The sequence below is a fragment of the Vombatus ursinus genome, unplaced genomic scaffold (genome assembly GCF_900497805.2).
Source record: "Vombatus ursinus unplaced genomic scaffold, bare-nosed wombat genome assembly UNPS02000580.1, whole genome shotgun sequence".
Classification (NCBI taxonomy): domain Eukaryota; kingdom Metazoa; phylum Chordata; class Mammalia; order Diprotodontia; family Vombatidae; genus Vombatus; species Vombatus ursinus.
The window spans coordinates 24,338,493-24,363,106 of record NW_020940358.1 but is presented as its reverse complement, the minus strand read 5'-3'; the positions used below and the strand labels follow the sequence as shown (position 1 = coordinate 24,363,106).

The 24,614-nt window shown below is 40.5% G+C and overlaps 1 protein-coding gene across 2 annotated transcripts in view; it reads right to left on the bottom strand.

The window, feature by feature from the left end:
- The window catches only part of PTGIS (prostaglandin I2 synthase), a 54,507-nt gene that overhangs the window by 4,787 nt on the left and 25,106 nt on the right, over positions 1 to 24,614 (bottom strand). For both annotated transcript variants that reach the window (XM_027853059.1, XM_027853069.1), the window contains 4 exons: positions 23,271 to 23,452; positions 6,260 to 6,428; positions 3,713 to 3,894; positions 790 to 941 (listed from right to left, as the gene is read on the bottom strand). In XM_027853059.1, the coding sequence (XP_027708860.1) occupies positions 790 to 941; positions 3,713 to 3,894; positions 6,260 to 6,428; positions 23,271 to 23,452 (685 nt within the window). The remainder of the gene's footprint in view (positions 1 to 789; positions 942 to 3,712; positions 3,895 to 6,259; positions 6,429 to 23,270; positions 23,453 to 24,614) is intronic.

Genomic DNA, 24,614 nt, shown 5'->3' with positions numbered 1-24,614 from the left:
GAGTGACCATGGGCAGGTTATGTCCCTTCTCTGGACCTCAGCTTAATCCTTTGTCCAAGAGGAGAGCTATTTGGACACTGGTGGGGTTTCTAGACTACAGAAGTCCTGCCCATTATAATGAAAGGGGCAATCTTTGCAAACTTGGTGGAGGAAGGAATCATTTATACGTTAAATTAAATCCTGACCTTTCTGAGGTGGTGGAAAACTATTTTGTACCTGTTTTCAATTCAACAAATATTAAGAGCTTACTACGTACAGGCCTCTTTGCTAAGTGGTGGGAACACAAAAATGAAAATAAAACGGTCCTTGCCCTCAGGGAATTTATGTCCTACTGAGGATACAACATGTCTGCATGTAAATAAATAGGAAATATATACAAGGTAATTTCAAGATGGAGAGAATGCTCCAAACCAAGGATTTGGCCCTGTCTTTCTTCTTTCCTTGGTAAGGGGGGAGAGAAAATTAGCTGAAGTATTGAACTCTCCGGGCCTCATCTTCCTCCTCTGTAAAAGGTCTGGCCTAGATTATCTCTAAGGTGGCTGCCATCTCTGAATCCTGTGGGTTCACCCAGTCTCTGAACACAGTGAGCTCAGCCAGCCCAGTGAGAGGCATGGTAGCTACAAGTCGGGTTCAGGAGTTAGGAGGTTTCGTGAGTGGTAAAAAGGTGAAAAAAGTGTCTGATGGATGAACAGTGTCCCCTAGACAAGCCCTGAATGGAAGAGCCAGTGGCCAGCTCACCACAGGGCAGTGAGGCCTGAGGCCCAGGACAGGAGCCTTCATTATACTTACTGTTTTATGCTGCTGATGGCATGACTCCTTCCCAGGCACGTGTTAGTTCCAGCTCCCCAGGGCAGGGTGTAATTCTTGAGCCTCTTTCCACCCTTGTAGAAATCTCGCTTCTCACTCCCATCTTGGTTCAGGAACCGGTTGTACTTGAACTCCTGAAACACAGGTCCGTTTTCTATTATCTCCAGAAGGCAGCAAATTAGCAAGAAGCAAGAAATTAGAATTTCCAATTCCCAAGCTGCCTTAGAGCCTCAAACCTTTGGGACATGGTCTCAATTATCTTCTTTTCATAGGCTGAAAACCTGGCTGAAATACACACACACACACACATAATGTATGTGTGTGTATATATATAATGTATAATATATTCATTGGACTGTGAGCTTTGTGAAGGCAGAGACTCTTTTTTGCCTTTTGTTGCATTCCCAGCACAGTACCTGCCTTAAAAAATACTTTTTGACTTGACTTGTTTAGCAAAAAAGTATGGTATAGTGGAAGGGGTTCTTGCTTTAAAGAGGACCTGAATTTGAATCCCCTCTCTAACATTTAGTACTTGTAAGTACATTTAATACTAGTAAGTACATTTAGTATCTATAAGTACATTTAGTATCTGTAAGTACATTTAGTATCTGTAAGTACATTTAGTATTTGTAAGTACATTTAGTACTGACTGGTAAGACCTTGTACAATCCCTTTAGCCATTGTGGGACCTCATGTTACTCTTCTGTAAAGTGACCGCTCTGGACTAGATGACTGGATCTATGGTCCCGTGTATACGTAGGTATGCATACGTTAGCATATTTATGGATGTGTATGTGAAGACTAGAACGTACCATCCTAGACCATCAAACCTGATATAATATCTACTCCAACACTTATCCTAAAGAGAGGAAACTGAGCCCCAGAGACGTAAATTATTTTCTTTTTTATTTTCTATTTATTTTCTATTTATCTGCCCAAAATTTATTTTCTATTTTCATACAGCTAATAAATAATAAAGTCAGAACATGTACTCAAGTCTTCTGGCCCCAAATTCACTGCCTTAAAAAAATTACACCATGCTGTTTCTTGTTAGGTGTATCTGTATGTTGTACGTGTGTATGTATGTATATGTTTGGGAGCACATATGTGCACGGAATGATTTTTTTGTGTGAGTATATATGTATACCTGTGTTGGGCTCTGGCCATGTCCAACGAAATTCACAAAATGTTACATTATTACATGGAATTGACTCTTGCAACCTGCTAGAAGGTCAGAGAGGTATCTTGACTAGATTAAAGGAGCTCCTAGATCCCAGCACAGGGAAGGGAAGGGAAAAGAAGACAATAAGATTTATTGAGTGCTTACTATGTGCCAAGCACTGTGCCATGACTTTACAAATATTACCTTATTGGATCTTCACAACAATCCTGTGAGGTAGATGCTCTTAATATCCCCATTTTACAGTTGAAGAAACTGGGACAAACAGAACTTAAGTGATTTATCCAGGGTTTTACACAGCTATATGTTGTTGCTGTTCAGTGTTTCGGTCATATCCAACTCTTGGCGACCTCACTGGGAGTTTTCTTGGCAAAGATACTGGAGTGATTTGTCATTTCCTTCTCCAGCTCATTTCACAGAAAGGGAAACTGAGGCAAGCAGTGTTAAGTGACTTGCCCAGGCTCATACAGCTACTAAGTGTCTGAGGCCAGAATTGAATTCATGAAGATGAATCTTCCCGACTTTAGGCCTGGCACTCTATTCATTGCATCACCTACCTTCCCAAGCTAGTAAAAGTAACTCAGGGGCAGCTAGGTGGCACAGTGGATATAGCACCTGTCCTGGAGTCAGGAGGACCTGAGTTCAAATCTGACCTCAGACCCTTGACACCTACTAGGTGGGTGACCCTGGGCAAGTCACTTAACCCCACTGCCTAGCAAAAAAAAAAAAAAAAAAAAAGGAACTCAAATCTTGCTGACTCCAGGCCCGGTACTCTATCCACTGAGTCACCTAGCTGCTGCTACTCTTGTCCATCTGCCAGGGGCAGCACCATGTCCACTGGGACCTCCTGGGTAATGAAGGGTGCAGCTAATACAGTGGCATTATGATCCAGGGACTTAGGCTGAGTAGCGTATCAGCCTCCAAAAAAGGAGGAGATGGGAAGCAAAGCCAACTTGGCTGGGAACAAAATGGTGTGAGGGAGACAGCCCTGAGCTTCCAGCAGAGAAAACACAACTGCTGTCAATACTTCTTGCCTAGAATACTGCAGGAGCCTCCTAATTGCTTTCGGCCTCTCCCCCTCTCTCATCTATCTACAGTAAATGCTTCTTGGATGGGCAGATGGATGAATGAGTGAATGTGGCAACCGGAAATCAGTGTGTCCCAGGAAATTAGGATTTGACTGATAGGATGGTCTTCCCAAGCCCTTTCTGGAGATCGTTAATTGAAAACAACAATTTCAGCTTGTATTGAGCTTTATGGTAACAAAGTATTTCATATCTTATTAAGAACAATCATGGTATGGTGGGAAGAATACTACTAACCTTATTGGAGTCAGATCTGGGTTTAAACTTCCATTGTAACATTTACTAATTGTGTGACCTTGGGTAAGTAACTTCATGTTTCTGGGCTTTCTGCAACTGTAAAATAGGGACTGTTATTCTAAGGGGAAAAAAAGGCTTTTAAAGTATTCAAAGTATTTTTTAAGCATTAAAGACGAATGAATGACCCTGTCAAGTAACGGTGTAATCTCCATTTTACAGATGAGTAGACTGAGGCTGAGAGAAATTGAAGTAACTTGTCAAGGTCACACAGTTGGTAAATGATAGAGTCAAAGTTCAAACCCAGGGCTTCTGAATCTAAGCCTGGGGATCTCTGTGCAAGAAAAAACTCATTCCCATCTTGATTTCCATAAAAAGTTAAGCCAGCAGGATAGGCATTTGTTACCTCTGGGTCCTCGTAGATTTCTGGGTCCCTCTGAGGACTGAGGAAGGGGAAGAGGAGGAGGCGGTCACCTTGCCGGAGGCTGTACTCTCGTCCATCTGCCAGGGGCAGCACCATGTCCACCAGAACCTCTCGGGTGATGAAGGGGGCGGCCGTCAGTCTCAGGCTTTCACTTAACACGCTGTCTGCAAGGAGCAGGAGAAGAAAGATGAGACAGTGGCGGGGTACCTGGGGAGGGGTACTTTGGGGTTTAGGTTGAGTGTGGTTGTTGAGTCATTGAAGTCATGTCCAACTCTTCATGACCCCATTTGGGGTTTTCTTAGCAAAGACACTGGAGTGGTTTGCCATTTCCTTCTCCAGCTCATTTTACAGATGAGGAAACTGAGGCAAACAGGGTTAAGTGACTCGCCCAGGGTCACACGGCTGGTAAGCGTCTAAGGCTGGATTTGAACTCAGGAAGATGAGTTTTCCTGATTCTAAGCCCAGTGCTCTGTGCACTATGGTGCCACCTAGCTGCCTCTTAGGCTGAGCAGGAGGTATCTACATAGCTCTCACTGTGCCCCTGTTTCTCCAGTGCTGCCTGGGGTACAGGGTTTTCTGAATCAGGTGTTAGGAGACCTATTAGCTGTGTGACTGAATAAATCACATCACTTTTCTGAACTTCAGTTACTTCATTTGTAAAATGGAGATAACAATACTTGCCCTCCTTCTCTCCTTTAAAGGGCTCTGTAAACGTTGATGGAAAACAGAAAGGTGAGCTGTTATTTTTTTTTACATGCAATTTTATTTTTTCTCAATTATGTGTAAACAAAAACCTTGAACATTCATTTTTTAAAATTTTGAGTTCCAAATTCTCTCCCCCCCAACTCCCTCCCCTTAGCTGTTGTCATTATTGATAGAGAGGCACTGTAGCCTGGTAGATAGAGAAGCAGGAAGCCAGGAGGACCTGGGTTCAAGTCCCACCTTTGAAACAGATTGACCGTGTGACTGTCACTGAGAAGGTGCTGTCCTGCGTTGGTAGAGGGAGCTACCTTGCCTGGAAATTCCCTATCCTAGTGAAATCTCCAGTCTAGTCTATATCAACTGAGATAATATCTGAATAGAACTTATCACAGCTCCTAGTACACAGTAAGTGCTTAATAAATGCTTCTTCTATCCCACCCCACCTATCCCTATCCCTGATTATCTAGACAGAAACCTCAATAGGGTGGGGGAAGGCAATGAACCAGACTGCCCAGGTTGGAAGGAAGTGCCCTTAAGAATGTCCAACTTCCTTCACTTTGATTCTATGCTCACCAAGTGACCTTCTCATTTATAATTTGGCTTCCTGAATGAACCTGCAAAAGAAGAGGCACCAGTGACCAATACCAATCACCCTGCCCCTGCTGTAGTAATAGAATAAAAATCATGATGATAATAACAGCTTCCATTTCTATAACATATTATAGAATATGTTATTCTGTCTAACATACATAGAATATGTTATTCTTAACTTTACCAATCACTTGGTACTACCTTCACACCAATCCCTTATAGAATGACTGGAACATATTAGGTGCTTAATAAATGCTTACTGTCTGACCATTGACTTATATTACAAAGAGTATACAGAATGACCACAGAGATATAAATGGAAAGAACAGCAAAGTCAATCTGTGAGACAAATAGAGCAAATATTCCTAGATCTATCTCACTGATGAAGAAACTAAGGCTCAGAGGAGGAAAATTTTGCTCAGAGCACATGCTAATGGTTGTAGAACCGAAGCCTAGGTACATTGATTGCTGAAAGGAAGAAACAGGCCTCACGGTTCATAAATCAGGTTCAAAATTTAGGTAACTTAACTTACTCTTGTGGAGCCTGGAAACCCACGAAGAACAAACCACCAGCCCTCTGGTAACCCCAGCGGGTGCCAAAGCCCAGTGAGGCCCAGCCTTTATCTCTCTTGGACCCTTCTTTTACTGTTGGTATAGGGAGCCATTCAAAGATGGAAGACTCAGATGGCTCAGAATGCTCTGAGAATTCACAGGCCCAAAGAGGGGAGCTCTTAAGGAAAGAACCCAATCTAAAATTCAGTGAATGGGGCAGCTAGGTGGTGCAATGAATGGAGCACTGCACCTGAGTTCAAATCCAGTCTCAGACACTTGACACTTAACTAGCTGTGTGATCCTGGGCAAGTCACTTAACCTTGACTGTCTCACAAAAAAAAAAATGAAATAAAATTTAGGGAAGGACAGGAAGAGGACTCAGAGGTCTCTTCCTGAGGTAGTAGGATGCCTGGCAGATGGTGAGCCACGCCCATGGAAGAATCCAGGATTCTGCTTCCTCCCTATTCCCCTGGTGGGGAAAAAGGGAAAGAAGCTAGGCTAGGGCTTTGAGAATGCTGCCTTCTCTGGGGTCTCCTTCCTCCATGATACCCAAGTTTGCTGAGTGTTAGGACTGAGTGTTAGGACTGGAGATGTTACTACTCATCCTGGTCTTTCCCGTGTCTAAATACTGGGGATGGGAGCCCCAAGGAGGAGGAACAGAGGCAAAGACTAGGGATCACTTACCAAAAATAGGCATGCTATCCAGGACTTCCTGAGGAATGCTGGCCATCTCGGACAGCGCCCGCCCTTCCTTCTGGAGGGTGCTTTCTAACTCCCCAAGGACAGCAGCGAGAGCAGTGGGAGTCTTCAGGAGGAACAGCAGGAACCAGAAAGCAGCAGGACCAGCATTGCCCTAGAAGGGATAATCCATCCCCACCCCGCCCGGCAAAGAAAGGCTAGTTACACACCACTCTTGAGAACAATGGTAACCGTCTTGATGTCTTGGAGTCTACACTGATATCAAGTCTCAACATGAAGTCAAGAGCATAATAGTTATTATTCCAATTTTACAAATGAGGAAACTGAGTCAAATCAAGATGGCATCTAGGTTATTCTTTGCATAATGGAAACAAGCTCTAAACTTGGAATCCACAGCAGGGTTCACATCCCCCTGGTTTTACCCCAAGAACAATTACTTTTAAAATACTTAAAAATGTGTAAAGCACTATACTGGCCATTGGGGAGATATAAAGTTTGGAAAAAACAATTATTTTCTGTATCTGAGTTTTTTCAGCAGCAAAGTAGGGATTAGTAACTCTCCCCACAAGGGGCAAAAAAAAAAAACACTTTCAAAAAATACTATGAAAGAAGCACCTAATATTTACATTTAATTAAAACCTAATAGAGAGATATTGTGGGAGGATGGCAGAATAAGGCAGAAAAATGACCTGACTCTCCCAAACTCCCCTGCAAATAACTTGAAACAATGCCTCAAATTGAATTTTAGAGTAGTAGAAATAATAAAAAAAGTCAGGGTAAAGCAGTTGTCTAGCCTGAGACAACTTAGGAGGATGTTGGGAAAGACCTGACCTACTGAGGGTCTGATGGGGGGTGAAGGGCAGACATCACAGCATTAACAAACAACAAGCCTTAGAGGCAGCTGTGTCAGGGGCAGATGCAGCTTTGGGAACTTTCACCCCCTGGGTTGGTGGCTGATCAGGGGATGATTTTGAGGGTCCTCTGCTGGCACTGAATGTGGGACCCAGGCACACTGACAAGACATGATCCCAGGATGTGGCTACTGTCAAGGAGAGGAGAGTGAGTGAATAAGGTCATAGAGGGGTGGGATGGAGAGAATGGATTGTGGTCACTTGCAGGAGAGCATTGTTCTTGGTTTGGATGCCAAGGTAGAGGGGTGAACTGATACTTGCTGGCCACAGGAGAACTGTGAACTAGAGCTGTGGAAACAGTTCCAGGACAGCAGGAAGTAAAAGGCTTTGCCATGGCAGTGTTGAGGAGTGGGAGTTGAGCCTGGTTATAGCTCAGGGGTGGAAAGGAGTCCTTGAGGTTGTTCATAAACCAAGGCACAAGCCAGAAGAGCAGTGACTATACCTGGCCTTGGATACAGCACGTTAGAAAAGCCAAAAAGTCAAAGATCCCCCATCCCCAGATAGAGGTCTGAAAACAACAGCAAAAAAACCAAACCAAAACAAAACAAAAAACCCAAAGCTTGAGACATTGTCCCCTACAGCTCAGGAGCAGAGCCTGACCATAACATTAAGTTAACAACCAAGAAAAAGGTTGTTAAAAATGTATAAACAACAGAAAAAGAACCTGACCATATGTAGTTACATGGTGATAGAGAAGATCAGGGTTCAAACTCAGAATAAGACAATGAAGTCAGAACAACTACTTGTAAAGCTTCAAAGAAATTTGTAAAATAGTCACAAGCCCAAAAAGAATTTTTTGAAGAGTTTCAAAAGGACTTTAGAAATCAAATAAGAGAGGTAGAAGAAAAATTGGGAAAAGAAATGAGTAATGTAAGAAAATTATGAAGAAAAAGTCAACCAGTTGAAAAAGAAGTCTAAAAACTTATTGAAGAAAATAACTCCTTAAAAATTAGAATTAATTTATGGAATAAAATAATTTTTAAAAAAGAATAGAAAAATTAGAAGCTATTGACTTCATAAGACATCAAGAAATAACAAAACAAAACCAGAAGAATGGAAAAATAGAAGAGACCATGAAATATCTCATTGGAAAAACAGCTCACCTTAGAGAACAGACTGAGGAGAGATAATATAAGAACTACTGGACTACCTAAAAGTCATTATCAAGAAAAAAAAAAGTCTAGACATTATACTTCAAGGAATTATCAATGAAAATTGTCCTGATGTTTTAGAATTAGAGGGTAAAATAGAAATGGAAAAATGCACTGATCACTACCTGAAAGAGATCCCAAAATGAAAACTCACAGGAACATTATAGCTAAATTTCAAAGCTCCCAGGTCAAGAATAAAATATTACAAGTAGTTAGAAAGAAGCAATTCAAATATTGTGGTGCTACAGTCAGAATAACACAAGATTTTGCAGTTTCTACATTAAAAGACTGAAGGGCATGCAATATAAGGTAATCAAAGGAACAAAGGAATTGGGTTTGCAACCAAGAATACCCTACCCAGCAAAGCTGAGTGTGATCCTGCAAGGAAAAAAAATGTCTATTTAATGAATTAAAGGACTTTCAGACACTCTTGAGGAAAAGACCAGAACTGAGCAAAAATTTTGACTTTCAAATACAAGAATCAGGAGAAACATAAGAAGGTAAACATGAAAGACTAACTCCATTAATAAGTTTAAACTGTTTCCTATCTTATGTGGGAAAATAATATCTATAACTCTTAAAAATATTGTCATTACTGGGGTAGTTAGAAAGAGTATACATAGACAAATGGCTTGGGTTTGAGTTGATTATGATGGGATAATCCTAATAAATAAAATTAGGTAGAGAAAAGCAAAATGGAGCAAATTATCTCATACAAAGAGGCATAAATGAAAGAATTTTTATAGTGAAGGGGAAGATGGTTGGAGGGGGGGCAGCATGGGAATCTTATACTCATCACAACTGGGTTGAAGAAGGAATAACAAATACATCTGGTTGGGTATGAAAGTCCTCTTAACTCACAGAGAAATAGGAGGATAAGAGAGGGACTCTTAGAAAGGTATGCAGATAGGAGAGGCAGTGGTCAAAATCAAACAACACTTCTGAGGAGGAATGGGGAGAGAGAGGGAGGGAGGGAGGGAGAGAGAGAGAGAGAGAGGGGGGGAGAAGAGAGAGAGAGAGAGAGAGAGAGAGAGAGAGAATGATAAACAGTGAGAGGAAATAGGATGGAAGGAAATATACAACTAGTAGTAGTAACTTTGAATGTGAATGGAATAAACTCACCCACAAAACAGAAACAGATAGTAGAATGTAACAAAAACCAGAACCTGATAGTATGTTGTTTATAAGAAACACACTTAAAAATAAGAGACACACATAGAGTAAAAATAAAGGGCTGGAGTACAACTTATTATGCTTCATCTGATATATAAAAAAAAAAAGCAGGGGTAGCCGTCATGATCTCAGACAAAGTTAAAGCTGAAATAGATCTAATTAAAAGAGGTAAGCAGGGAAATTACGTTATGTTAGAAGATATCATAGATAATAAAGTAAATATCAATTCTAACCATATATGTACCAGATACTATAACATCCATATTTATAAAGAAAAAGGTATATGAATTACAGATGGAAATAGATAACAAAACCATAACAGTGGGAGACTTCAACTTTTCCCTTTCAGAACTAGATAAGCCTAACCAAAAATAAAATAATAAGTAAGAAGTCAAGGAGATGAATAGAATTTCAGATAAACTAGATATGATAGCAATCTGGAGAGAATTGAATGGGAATAGAAAGAAAGAAATCTTTTTGTCAGTGGTACATGGCACCTTTACAAAAATTTACTCTCTGTTAGGGAATATAAACCTTATAGTTAAAGCAGAAATAGTAAATTCTCTCTTTTCAGATCATAATGCAATAAAAATTACATTTACTAAGAGACCATGGAAACACAGATTAAAAATTAATTGGAAACTAAGTAACCTATTTGTTTTTTAGTTAAAAATGTCATAAGGCAGTTTTTTTAAAAAATTTAAATTTATTTTATTTTTAGTTTATGGAATAAAAGAAGTAGTTCTATAGCATAATAAAATAAAAAAGACAATTGCACATGAATCTGCAAGTCTATTATGTACAACTTAATTTAGAGAATGAGTGGGTCAAAGAACAAATCATAGAAACAATAAATAATTTTATGAAAGAGAATGATAATAATGAGACAATATATCAAAACTTATGGGATGCAGCAAAAGCAGTAATCAGAGGAACATTTATATCTTTAAATGCTTATGTCAAGATAACAGAGAAAGAGCAGATCAATTAATTGGATATGCAATTTTAAAAACTAGAAAAAGAACAAATTTTAAATACCCAACTTAATACCCAATTAGAAATCCTGAAAATTAAAGGTGAGATTAATAAAAGTGAATACAATTGAATTAATAAATAAACTAGAAATTGATTTGATGAAAAAGCAATAAAAATAGATAAAACATTGGTTAACATGATTTTTTAAAATGAAAGAAGAAAACCATATAACTAGTATCAAAAATTAAAAGGGTGAATATACTATTAATGAAGGTGAAATTAAAGCAGTTATTAGGAGTTATTTTGCCCAATTATATGCCAATAAAATTAACAATCTAAGTGAAATGTAAGAATACTTACAAAAATGTAAACTTCCCAGATAAACAGAAGAAGAAATAGAATATCTAAATAAATCTATTTTAGGAAAAGAAATTAAACAGGCTATAAACGAGCATCCTGAGAAAAAAGCATCAGGACCAGATGGATTTACAAGTGAATTCTACCAAACATTTAAAGATCAACTAATTCCAATATTAAATAAATTATTTGGAATAAAAGGCAAAGAAGGAGTTCTACCAAACTCCTCTTATGAAACAACTATGGTGCTGACACCTAAACCAGGAAGAGCAAAAACAAAAAAAGAAAATTACAGACCAATTTCACTAATTGATGCAAAAATCCCAAATAAAATACTAGCTAAAATACTACAGCAATATATCACAAAGATTATACATTATGACCAAGTGAGATTTATGCCAGGAATGCTGGGCTGGTTCAATATAAGGAAACTATTAACATAACTGATTATATCAACAACAAAATCAACAAAAATCATATGATCATATCAATAGATGCAGAAAAAGCTTTTGACAAAATAAAACAACACTCTTCCTTTTAAAAAACACTTGATGGGGCAGCTAGATGGCTCAGTGGATAGAGCACCAGCCCTGGATTCAGGAAGACCTGAGTTCAAATCCAGCCTCAGACACATAACACTTACTAGCTGTGTGACCCTGGGCAAGTCACTTAACCCCATTGCCTAACAACAAAAAAAAAAAAACCACTTGAAAGTATAGGTATAAATGGATTTTTCTTTAAAATTATAAGGAGTGTCTACCTAAAACCATCAGCAAGCTATATCTGTAATGGGGATAAGCTAGAAGCATTTCCAATAAGATCAGAAGTGAGGCAAGAATGTCCATTATTGCCACTATTATTCAATATTGAACTAGAAATGGTAGTAATAGCAATAAGAGAAGAAAAAGAAATGGAAGGAATCAGAATGAGTAATGAGGAAATAAAACTGTCTCTTTTTGCAGACAGTATGATGGAGTACTTGGAAAATCCTAGACATTCAACAAAAAAATTAGTTGAAACAATTAAGAATTTTAGCAAAGTGGTAGTACATAAAATAAAGTCACATAAATCAGCATTTCTGTATATTACCAACAAAGCCCTACAAGAAGAGATAGTAAGAGATATTTCATTTAAAATAGCCATAGACAATATAAAATACCTGGACGTATGTCTGTTGAGACAAATCCAGGGATTACATAAACATAATTAGAAAACATTTTTATACAAATAAAGTTAGATTTAAATAACTGGAGAAATATTAATTGTTCCTGGGTTGGCTGAGCCAATATAATAAAAATGACAATTCTACCTAAACTAATTTACTTATTTAGTGTCACCACAATTAAACTACCAAAAAGTGTTTATTGGGCTAGAAAAAATAACAAAATTCATTTGGAAGAACAAAAGGTCAAGAATATAAAAAGAATTAATGAAAAAATGTAAAGAAAAGAAATCTAGTAGTTATAAGGTGGTAATTGTCAAAACTATCTGCTACTGGCTAAGAAACAGAATTGTGGATCAGTGGAACAGAGTAGGTATACACAGTAGTAAATGACTATAGTAACCTCATGTTTGATAAACACAAAGATATAAACTTTTGGGAAAAGAATTCACTATTTTGTCAAAATTATTGGGGAAAACTGGAAAGCAGTCTGGCAGAAACTAGGTATAGATCAATACCTTATACCATTTACCAAGACAAAGTCAAAATGGATACATAACCTGGACAGAAGGGGAGGTATCATAGGTAAATTAGAGGAGCATGGAACATATTACCTATTAGATTTATAGACAAGAGAAAAACTTATGAATAAATAAGAGAGAGAGCATTATGGGATGTAAAGTGGATAATTTTGATTACATCAAGTTAAAAAGGTTTTATACAAATGTAGCCACGATTAAAAGGAAAGTAGAAAGTTGGGGGGGGGGGATTTTAGAGCCAATTTCTCAGATTAAGGGCTAATATCTCAAATATATAGAGAACTGGGTCAAATTGATAAGAATATGAGCCATTCCCCAGTTGATAAATGGTCAAAGGATATGAACAGGCAGTTTTTGGAAGAAGAAATCAAAGGTGTATATAGTCATAAGGAAAAATGCTCTAAATCATTATTCATTAAGAGAAATGCATATTAAAACAACTTTGAGATACCATCTCACACCTATCAGACCAGCTAAAATGATAGAAGGGGAAAATGACAAATGCTGGAAGGGCTATGGAAAAATTGGGACACTAATACACTGTTACAATTGTGATTTGATCCAACCATTTTGGAGAGCAATTTGGAATTATGCCCAAAAAGTTATCAAACTACCTATACCCTTTGCCCCAGCAATACCACTATTAGTTTTATTTCCCAAGGTGACCAGGGAAAAAGAAAAAGAATTTATATGTTCTAAAGTATTTATAGCAGCTCTCTTTGTGGTGGCAAAGAATTGGAAATGGAGGGGATACCCATCAATTGGGGAATGGCTGAATAAGTTGTGCCATATAATGTGATGGACTATTACTGTGTTGTAAGAAATTATAAGCTCAGTGATCTTACAGAAACATAGAAAGACTTGTGTGAAATAATGCAGAATGAAATGAGCAGAACCAGGAGAGCATATTATTTGAAGAGTAACTTGAATGACTAAGCTATTCTGAATGACATGATCGTTCATATCAACCATGAAGGACTTATGAAGGAAAATGTTATCCACCTCCAGAGAAAAAACTGATATGTGGAAGCATGTATTGTATGGTTCCATATATAAATATAAATATAAATATAGACAGATAAATAGAAAGAGACAGACATACATACATTACATATATACATACACATTTTATATATATATATATATATATATACACACATAGACATGACATATATACCTATATAAATGTTGGCCTTCTCTAATACGGGGTTGGGAGGAAGGGAAGGCGATAACTTGGAACCCAAAATGTAACAAACAAACAAATGAAACCTAATAGAAATGGGCATGTTAAAATTTTTCTTTCCTTTTCTTTTGGTGAACTTAATATGAACATTTTAATACACAGAGAACAGAAAAAAAAATTGTATATGACATTGATTAACTAAAAAGGACCTATGAAGGACGACGTTATCTGCATTCAGAGAAAGAACTGATAAATAGAAGTATGTACAGTGATTTTACAAATACATATTTATACATATATATACATATGTATTATATACCGAAGGAGGAGGAGGAGGAGGAGGAGAAGAAGAAGAAGATGATACACAGTCTCTTAAAAAAAAAAAGAGGCAGTATGGTAGAGAGCCAACCTTGGAGTCAGGAACACTGGGCTCAAGTCCCATCTCTGACACACACTATGCAACCCTAACTTAATGTCTCAGTGCTCTAGGCAACTCCCTGAGACTAGAAGTTGATGATGAAGGGGATGAGAGGCAGAGAAGGTGATGACCTGCTTTGTTAGAAGGAGTTTCCTTCCCTGGGAGTTCCTTATATCAATGAAATCACAGGTCCAGTCATATCCCCTATTAAATTTTATATGGCTTTATTAATAAAGCAGCTCTGTTCATCTCCATCCCCCTTCTGAATATTCTTCTGCTCTCCTGTGGATTTGTTAAATGTTTCACGGATGTTATTTTCCTTACTTTTTCTTTTTTTTATATCACGTCAGGTTGTTGTGATCTACTCTACTTTACTTTACTTTCCACTAGTGAAAACCGTCAAGAGTTGCCTGGAAGCTAAAGGACTCCCTCCAAAGACCTCATTTTACAGCCGCTCCTCAGCTCCCATTGAGATTGGTTTTCCTGAGCCAACCAAATATCCCTGGCCAGCAGGCTGAGAGCGCTGCTCTGGGCAGCAGAGTGGTGAATTCCCCTGAGAGGTTTCTGGGAGTGACTTTCCAGAGCCAGGCAGCATCTATCACTGCAGCCCGTGAATTATTGATGCCTTCCCAGAACTATGCTTCGAAGGACATTAGAGGCAATGGGTGGTAGGAACAGAAACAGGACAATTGACAGGACCTTCACGCTCAAGGTAGGGGGTAGGGAAATAGATATTGGATAGGATAGCCATTGGCCAAACTGGGGCATTGGCCCCTAGCTCTTAAGCAGCTGATGGAAAGATTCTTGTCCCTGCTTCTCTGGTTGATTTCATCCAAGGAAAGCTGAGATAATATCTGAGAAAAAAGCTCTGGACTGATATTAATCATCTATGTGACCATTGTAGGCAAATTCTTTTCTCTGAGCCTCAGCTTTGTCACCCACATAATGGGAATAATAATAAATATTACCAAAGCCTATGGGGTGCTATAAGGAATAATTCAGATAACATTAGAAAACAGCAGTATGGTAAGGTAGAAAAGCACACCAGACCTGGAGGCAGGAGAGCTAGGTTTGAATCTTGACTCAGAGTTAGCTAGCTACGTAGGATGTTGAAGAAGTCATTTCACTCAGAGCTTCAGTTTCTTCGTCTGCAAAATGGGGATAATAATCTTTTCATTTCCTACTTCACAGGATTTTTTGTGGGGAAAGTGTTTTGTAAACCTCTTAAAAAACTATGTAAATGTGAGTTTTTGCTATTATAACATGTTTGAAAGTGCTCAGCATAAAATGCTATTCAAATGTGAAAGTTGTTTGTTATTAATTAACAATTTTTTCTAGCATAGAGAAAAGAAGACTGGGAGGAGGGGCATGAGAGCAGCCTTCATAGATCTGAAGGGTTGTCAGGAGCTATGGGGATCTCTGTCTAACAACCAGAACTGTTCAACCTTAGAATGGGCTTGTCTCAGAAAGGAGCAAGTTTGACATCACTAGGAGTGTTCAAGCAGGGTCCAGATGTTCTGGAAGTGATGGCCATAGAATGTCAAAACTGGAAGATGACTTGGAACACTGAAAGTTAGGGCTGGAAGTGAACTCAAAGCATAGAATTAGAGCTAGGAGCATTAAGGGAACACAGAATGCCAAACAAAGATAGGTGAGACTTCAGAATTAAGCAGGCTAGAACTGGAAATGAGCTCAGAGATCATCTATTAGGGTTCTTTTTTTTTTAAATTGAGGCAACTGAGGTTAAGTGACTTGCCCAGGGTCACCCAGCTAATAAGTGTCTGAGGGCAGGTTTGAACTCAAGTCCTCCTGACTTCAGACTCAGCACTTTATCCACTATGCCACCTAGCTGCCCCATTAGGAGTTCCTACCCTGGGGGAGGTGAACTTGTGTTAAAGTATTCTATATTTCACTTTATATTTCAACTTTATTTGTATTTTAAAATAATACACTGTATTCCAGTATAATTGGTTTCCTTTGTAACCTATGTATTTTATTGTTTGCATTTTAAAATATTCTGAGAAGGGGCCCAATGGCAAATTATTTCTTATAGCTGAATTTTCTCAGCAACAAAATGGAGATTAGCAAAATCCCTTTAAAAAAACACAACTTCAAAAGTTGCTATAGAGAAAGCACTTTATGACCCTTTAAAAAAAAAGGTTAAGAACTCCTGACTAAGTTCAACTCCCTCATTTTACAGAAGAGGAAACTGAGGATCAGTGTGACTCATCCAAGGTCAATGATCAAGTGTCAGAACTGGAACTATGATCCGGGTCTCCTATGTGAATACATTTATAGAATCATCCTCCCTGGCAGGGAGGGAGAGAGGGGATAGAGAAAGGCCCAGAAAGGGAAGAAGGGACAATGGGACAACTTTCACAATGCTACCAAGGGCCCATCCATCAGGAACAGGAGGGAGAAAGGCCTGGAGGGTGAATGCCAAGCTTGGCTCAGACTCAGAAATTCCACTTGTACTGAGAGGTGGACAAAGCACCCTGGACAGCCCCCTGCCTGCCCATCTGCCCAAGCTCCATCCCTACCTCTACCTCCTCTGGGTCTGCGTCTGCATGCCCACTTCTGCATGGGCCCATGAAAGTGATGGAGAGCAGTGTTTCCCTGCAGCTCTGGATCTCACTGGCTAGCTTCTTCCTCCAACCTCTTTGTCAGATAAGGATGAGCAATCAATAATTCACTGTCTGGTTAAGCTATTTGTGATGTCATTTGATCACTCCAAATTTTCAAGCCAGGCGGTTGCTTTTTCATTAGAAAATCAGATATGGTACAAAGCCTGTCACTCGTTTGTTTTCAGGGCAAGGCTTATAGTCATGAGCCATGAGAGAGAGAGGGGGAGAGAGAAAGGAGCAGAGCCTGGAATCTCACTCCACCCAGCTTATTTATGTCCGTGTGTACATGGGTGCCACATAAGGAAGGGTGTGACCTGGTGACATTTACCCGGGGAGGGCATCCTTATCAAACCAGACTGATCACAACCTAATCTTAAATCCCGTAGGTACATTTCTCAGTTTAATCCTCAGCTGAGGGGAAGAATACATGGGATACTGCTTATCATAATGCTTTTCTCATTCATTCAGTAGTAGAAGTAGTCCTTGCCTTGGAGTCAGAAAACCTAGGTTCTGGACCACTCTGAAAGCAGCAAGTGGCTTTTCCTTTAGGTTGTACAGGATGATCTCAAGGTCTCTGCAGCACTGAGATTTGTCTCAGTTTTCTCATCTATAAAATGGAGATAATAATAGCACCTTCCTTCCAGGGTTGTTGTGAGGATCAAATAAGATAATAATTGTAAAGCACTTAGCACAGTGTCCGGCACATAGTAAGTGCTATATAAAGGTTAACTATCATTATTATTATTGTTGTTGTGGTTGTTATTATTGTTATTATTATCATGTGATTTATATTCCATGATCCCTCCAGCAATGGACATTCTACATTCACAGGAGCAGAGGGTCCTAGATCTGGGCACTAGAAGGGATTTCAATGGCTACCTACTCCCACTGCCTAATTTTATAGATGAGAAAATCTAGAATCAAGGATATTAAATAGCCTTTCCAAGGTCACAAAGGCAGTAAGCATCAGAGTCTGGTTTGAAACCAAACTCTGGTCTTTTGACCAGAAATCGTACCACCTTCTTCTGAGTTCCCATCTAGCTCCACTGACCCATGTCCTCCAAAAACAAACAAAAAAAAAAATTAGTTCGGGCGCTGGCTAACCCCTCCCCCTATGGTTTCTTCAGACTCCTAGGAACATCCATGAAGACTTGAGCCGCGGAAAATCAGATTTCTGAGGCAAGTGACATTAGGCTAAAGGCTAAAAACAATCTGGAAAAGAATGAGGAAAATGAAAGCTGACGGATGTGATGGAGGGAACCGGGCATCTCTTTTTGAATTTTCATCATCAACGCCACTACCTACAGCACACCGATCACCCAGACCTACCGCGGCTGCCAAAGGTTCTCAGAGCCGGATCTATGGATTTCGGCCCAAGTGAGTCCCGGATGGACCAGTCTAGCCTCCTTCTCTTGTGCTCCTCAGTACTGCAAAACTAACTGGTTCTTTTATGTTATGGATTCAACTGTTCTAACCCTGCTTGTCTCCTCCAACTTCCTAAGCCTATCATTGACTTTTTTTTTTGGCAAGGCAATTGGGGTTAAGTGACTTGCCCAAAGTCACACAGTATTATGTGTCTGAGGTCAGATTTGAACTCAGGTCCTCCTGACTCCAGGACCAGTGCTCTATCTACTGCGCCACCTAGCTGCCCCTTATCTTTGACTTTTAACCCATGGAAGAGGCAAGGGTATTAAGCAAGGGAGGGTGGGCTTAGGTTAAAGAGAGATAACACAGTGGATAGAGTGCTGGAGCTGGAATCAGGGAGACCGGACTTCAAATCCTGCCTTAGATACTCACTAGCTGTATGACTCTAAGCAAGTCACTTAACTTCCTTTAGCCCCAGTTTCCTCATCTGTAAAATGGGAATAATAATAGGATCTACCTCCCAGGGTTGTTATAAGGATCAAATGAGCTAATATTTGTAAAGAAAGCCCTTTGCAAACCTTAAAAATTATATAGATACAGATCTGGCCTTTGACACTAGCTGTGTGACCCTAGGCAAGTCACTTAACCCCCATTTGCCTCAAAAAAAAAAAAAGAATACATTAAAAAAATTAAATAATACTAGCTATTATTTTTTACCGGGTATTCTGTGGCATCCCCACCCACCTAAGATCCTCCTAACCTCTCCCTGACCTTTGGAGTAGATTTATGATTAAGTGTCTCCCCATCATTCCCCACCACCCCCAAGTCAGGAACAATGCCCTTACCTGCACGTTTAGGATTGTTCATTTCCTAGGAAAACTCCCTGCCCCTATAAGGGGTCTATAAGAAACCCCTGGCTAAAGCAGAATTTTGCCTTATTATTAAACTCAACTTCCACGACCGTTATGGCTGGGGGCGACTCCCCTTTCTGTCTGTCCTGAATCTCCAACTTCCTGACTGGTCTACCCTCTGATAACTAAGTCACCTATACTACTCTAGCAGAGGCTTATACGATCATAGATTTGGAGTTGGAAGAGATCTTATCAATGAGTCCAGTTGCTTCATTTTACCGAAAAGCAAACAAACCCAGGCTGAGAGAGGTTTAAATGATTTACCCAGCATCACAGAGCTAGTTAGTGTATGAGACAGGATTTGAACTCGGGTCTTCCTAACACCAAGTCCAGCCTGGTATCTGCTACACCATACTGTCTCTCTTTCTGGTAATAGAAAGAACACGAGTCAGAAATCCTGAGTTAGAATTCTGCTACTGGGGCTGCCTGACTAAGCAACTTGACTTATTTCACCTCCCTGAGTCTTAGTTACTCTATCTGTGGAATGGGAATAATAACATTTGTCCTATTCATATCACAGAATTATTACAAGAGAAATTATTTGTAAATTTTGAAATGCTAGAGAAATATAAATTTCAATAGCCAATTATTTGAAAAGAGTTATGATTTCACTGGAGGTGGGTACTCCCTTTGCTGATGTAGATAGTACCCATTCCACAGTTAAATGAATTGCTGTAGGGGGAAAAAAGGGATTCCCTAGAGGCCAGCCCTTTGGTGATGAGCCTCTCCCCACTAAGCTGGGCTGGTCCTGGAGTGACAGGCTCACAGACCTTTGCCAAGCCCAGACTTGAAGCCTCCCCAGCTTTGAAGGACCTGTCAGAGTTTGTGGTCTTTGGGCATGGTTGTTAGGGACCCTAGGTCACCCATACCACAATGAGGCACCAAAGGAAAATTTTAGAGGAAAAAAAGCCCATTTGTTATAATTATTCTCATAGCATTATGACTGTGTTTGGCTCACCCAGCCTTTCAAAGGAGACCTCATCATCCAGTGACAAGAACACCAGACTTGAAGGACATGGGTTAAAATCTCAATCCTGCCACTCACCACCTCTGAGACCCTGGGAAAATCACTTAACCTTCCTAAGGCCCCAGTTTCTTCATCTACAAAATGGGGAGGTTGAATTCAATGACCTCTAAGGGTTCTTTGAGTTCTACATCTCTGATCCTCTAAACCATTTCCTCCCTCTGCCTTTCAGTTTCCTCCTCTGTAAAATAAATGAATTGGGTACCTCCTGTCAACCGGGCTGAACCAGCCTCTAACCTGTGGGTGACCACAGCCAAACAGAGCAGGCTAGAGACAGGAGAGTCAAGAATCAAATAGAAGTTTAATTTCAAAGTGAGGGAAATGCCTTGCAAGCAAGGAGGGAAATTAGACACATGTGCTGGGGTCCCACACCTAGTGTGTCTGTGTGTGTTTGTGTGTGTTGGGGGGCGCTTTAGTGTGGCTGAACCTTGATTTATATATTTGTGGCTAGACAAAGAGTCAAACAGGGTAGTGTAGCAATAGCAGTGAGGCAAGGTTGTCTAGTGACAAAAAGTCTGTCTGTAGCAAGGCTTCACGTCTGGGCCCAGCTCAGGGACCGTCAGATCACCCAGAGGGTGAGCACAAAGGATGGTTGTTATGCCAAGCTCAGGGCACAGCCTGCTTGCTGGACCTTAGCTCTGGAAAGGAGGGTGTCTCCTAATATCTTGATGCTCCTGGTGTCCCCATCCGACTCTCCTGCCTCCTTTTGTGTGTTATCTTTCCCCTCCCCCTTAGATTGTAAGCTCCTTGAGGGCAGGGACTGTCTTTCTTTGTATTAATTGTATCTCCAATGCTTAGCACAGTGCCTGGCACATAGTAGGTTTTTAATAAATGTTTATTGGATTAGATTGAATTGGACTGAGTGTCTCTAAAATCTTGACTCCAAGTTCTATGAGCCTATGAATCTGCCTGCCACTCCCTGGGACCCCTGTCATGAATGAGATCAAAGAAACAACAGACAGCAATTTACTGAATTTTCACATTCTTTAGCAGTCTTCTCTTGTAGGGATCTTTTAATGACACAAGATGCTGAAGTCAGACATTGAAATGGAACAACTTAAAGGGTGATTTGATTATCACACCAGGATTTCATCCTTTCAGCTGTGTAGGGTTGTAGATTTGAGGCACTCCATTTCTGAATTTCAATATGCAGCATACTTTTATTTTTTTTCTCTTTCTTAACAAACCACCAATATTCTGTTTTTAAAAATTTTCCATCCAAAAAGTATAACTTGAATAAATTTAATCTTTCTTCCTTTCCTTTTTCCCTTCCTTCCTTCCCTCCTTCCTTCTTTCCTTCCTTCCTCACTCAGATTGGAAGTACAGAGGCCTGCTCCTACTCTGATCAACAAAAATGCTTTGACTTGTTCATTTTCTGGCCTGGGCAGGTTTGGCCTTCTTTAGGCAGCCCAGCAGTCTTGCACTCCTAGAGACTCACCACATTTAGGTCAGACACAATGTGGACACCTAATCAGTTTAACCCCAGGTAACTCAGAACTCCTGAGTTCAAGAGACCCCCTAGCCTTAGCCTCCTCAGTTACCAGGGATTACAAGCCTGGGCTATCACTGCCTATTTATTTCCTTGTTTTCCAAAAAAAAATTTTATTAAAACAAAACAAAAAGCACTTTACTATACCCAGGATATGGGCAGATCATCTTGAAAGTATTCCTCTTAGAAGGAATGTTTTGTTTTTAACTTCTTGGTACGGTTTCAGGATTTAATATTACCACAGCTACCTAAAAGTTCTTCTGGGTTCTTGTGTCTATAGTGGCTTTTTTGAATGAAGTTATTTTACTCTCCTGTTCAAAGGACCCTAATGATTTCTGAAAGAAAATTATATTAGAGATTTCAGTGGCAGGATGATAGCCTGACTATAGCTACCCCTGTGAAGTACCAGCGTCAGAAAATAATTCAGAGACGGTGTGCCATTTGTAGAACAGGTAATTAGATGTTAATGGGAGACTTGATTGTATCCACCAGGGATCAATTAAACATAGTCCCTCACTCTCCCACCCCACTTCATGTAAGAGCAAAAGCTTGCTTCTTTGCCAGCCCCTACCTGCATAAAGTGTTAATGGTCACAGAAGAAACTTGAAAATATTCTATGATGTGAGGGAATAACCTATGCAGGGATGCAATGAAACACTCTGCCTCTTCTGAAGATAGGGGGAGGGGAAGGGGAGGGGAAGGGGGAGACAGAAGGAGAGGGAGAGGGGAGGGAGAGAAGGAGAGGGGGCTGGGCCCAGAGACAAGAGCATGAAACATTCTATTGAAGGAATCAGTTCTAGGCTCTATTTCCCCTCAGGGACTGAGCTATAGCCAGCAGCAGATCCACCTCATCCATTCTTTGAGGCCTCTGGGATACAGGATTGGGTGGGGCAATGGTGGCAGGAATTCTCTCTACATCAGGGTTTGAGGAGGGGACCACTTCTCTAGTTCTTATAAATCAAAGGATGGATGGGCACTTAAAGACTGTCAATTTAGTGGTTCTCAAAGTGTGGTCTTCGGACACCTGAGACCCCTTTAAGGGGTTCTTGAGGTCAAAACTATTTTCACAATAATACTAAGACTATTTGTCTATTAAAATCCTCCTAGCTTTTCAAACTACAGATCTGTATGAGAGCTAACACTTATGCTGCCTACCTCATTGGGTCAATATGAGGAAAGCAGAGCACGTAAAGTCATTAATTTCTGTGGCTCTCTATTGCCTCTAGAATAAAATATAAATTCCTCCGTTTAGCTTTTACTTACCCAACACAACCTAGCCTTCCAGCCCCAGTGGACATTACTCCCCTTCCTGAACGGTGAAATCCAGCCAAAGAGGCCTTCTCCTTGTTCTTCAATTAGGACACTCTTTCTCCCATCTCTGTCTTTGCACTGGCTGTCCCCCAGGCCTCCTTATCTCCGCCTCACGGAGGTGCAGCCCAGGCACCAGCTTCTGCATGTCTCCTTTCCTGATTCCACCAACAGCGAGTGCCCTCTCTCCCAAACTACCCTATATTTAGCTAGTTCACACACATTCATTTCACATTTATGCTGTCTATATTTCTGTACTTGTCTCCCCCATTAGAATGTAAGCTCTTTAGAATCAGGGATCATTTCATTCTTCTGCCCCCCAATGACATTAACCGGCATGTAGAAGGTACCTAATAAATATTCACTGATTGATTGTTGGAGTGTTTAGACGTGTGTGCAAACTCACCTGAGTGGCCCAGAGTTGAAGCAGCATGGCCCTGGCCTGCATCTCCTCCCCGGCTCCCAGTTCTTCCAGATATTGCTGGTAACTGTCCAGCCAGGCACTTTTGTGGGCCCTGCCCACCAGACTTTGTGGGGAAAGAAGCTTCCAAAGATGGGCTTTTACTCGGGAGGCTTCTTTCTTCTCCTCTGCAGGGAACACATCACAGAGAGTCAGGGCCTGTACCCAGCCTTTCTGGGTACACAAGGGAAAAGAGACACTTGTAGGGATATTAGAGGGCCTCCTGGCCCAGGACTTCCCCTTCCCTGGTCAAGGCAGTCCTTGTATTAGAAGACTTCCTTCATGGTACCTGGCTCTGTACACAGAGCCAGCCCTGGGGTGGTCTGGCGAACTTACACCCGGCTCCCTGCTTCAGGAGGCCCATGAGGCTCAGACAGTTCAGGAAGAGAAAGGACTACTGTAACAGCCTCCAAATTGGGCTCCCTGCCCTCAATCTCTGCCCTCTCCAATTTACCCTTTTGGCTGCCAAGTTGAAAGTCCCAAAGCACATATCTGACTATACTGCTCCCCTTTTCAAGAGACTTGAATGCCTTTCTGCTGTTCCGGGATGAGATACAAACTCCTTTGGCATTCAAATCCCTTCACAGTTTGGATTCACCTCTCTTTCCAGATGATTTCCCATTTCTCCCTCTCACACACTTAGTATTCCAGACAAACCAGCTTACTTGCTATTTCCCAGACACAACATCTCATCTCTTGCCTCTGGACCAACAGAGGCTCATGTTTGCAGGCAAGCAGCTAAAAGATGGCCCCACCCCATCTAATAACAACATCCAGAAAGAATCTACCCTCCATCTGGTCCTGTGTTTTAGAGGTGGTGTGCAGATCTTTGTGAAGACCCTAACAGGCAGGACCATCACCAGGGAGTAGAGCCCAGGAACACTATTGAGAATATAAAGGCCAAAATCCAAGACAAAGAGAGCATCCTTCTGGCCAGCAGAGGCTCATGTTGGCAGGCAAGAGGCTGGAAGATGACTGCACCCTAACTGACCACAACATCCAGAAAGAATTCACCCTCCATCTGGTCCTGCCTCTTAGGAGTGGCTGTTAATTGTTGATCTAATTATGAAAGCAAAAATTGCCAATGACAGCACTGTTTTGCATTTGTAGCTCTTTAAAATCCTAATATTAAGTTTTGAGATTAGCAGGTTCAGGAACAGCTGAGCCAAATGCTAATAAAGGTTTTTGCTGCACACTGGGAAAAAGAAAGAAAGAAGGGAAGGAAGGAAGGAAGGAAGGAAGGAAGAAAGAAAGAAAGAAAGAAAGAAAGAAAGAAAGAAAGAAAGAAAG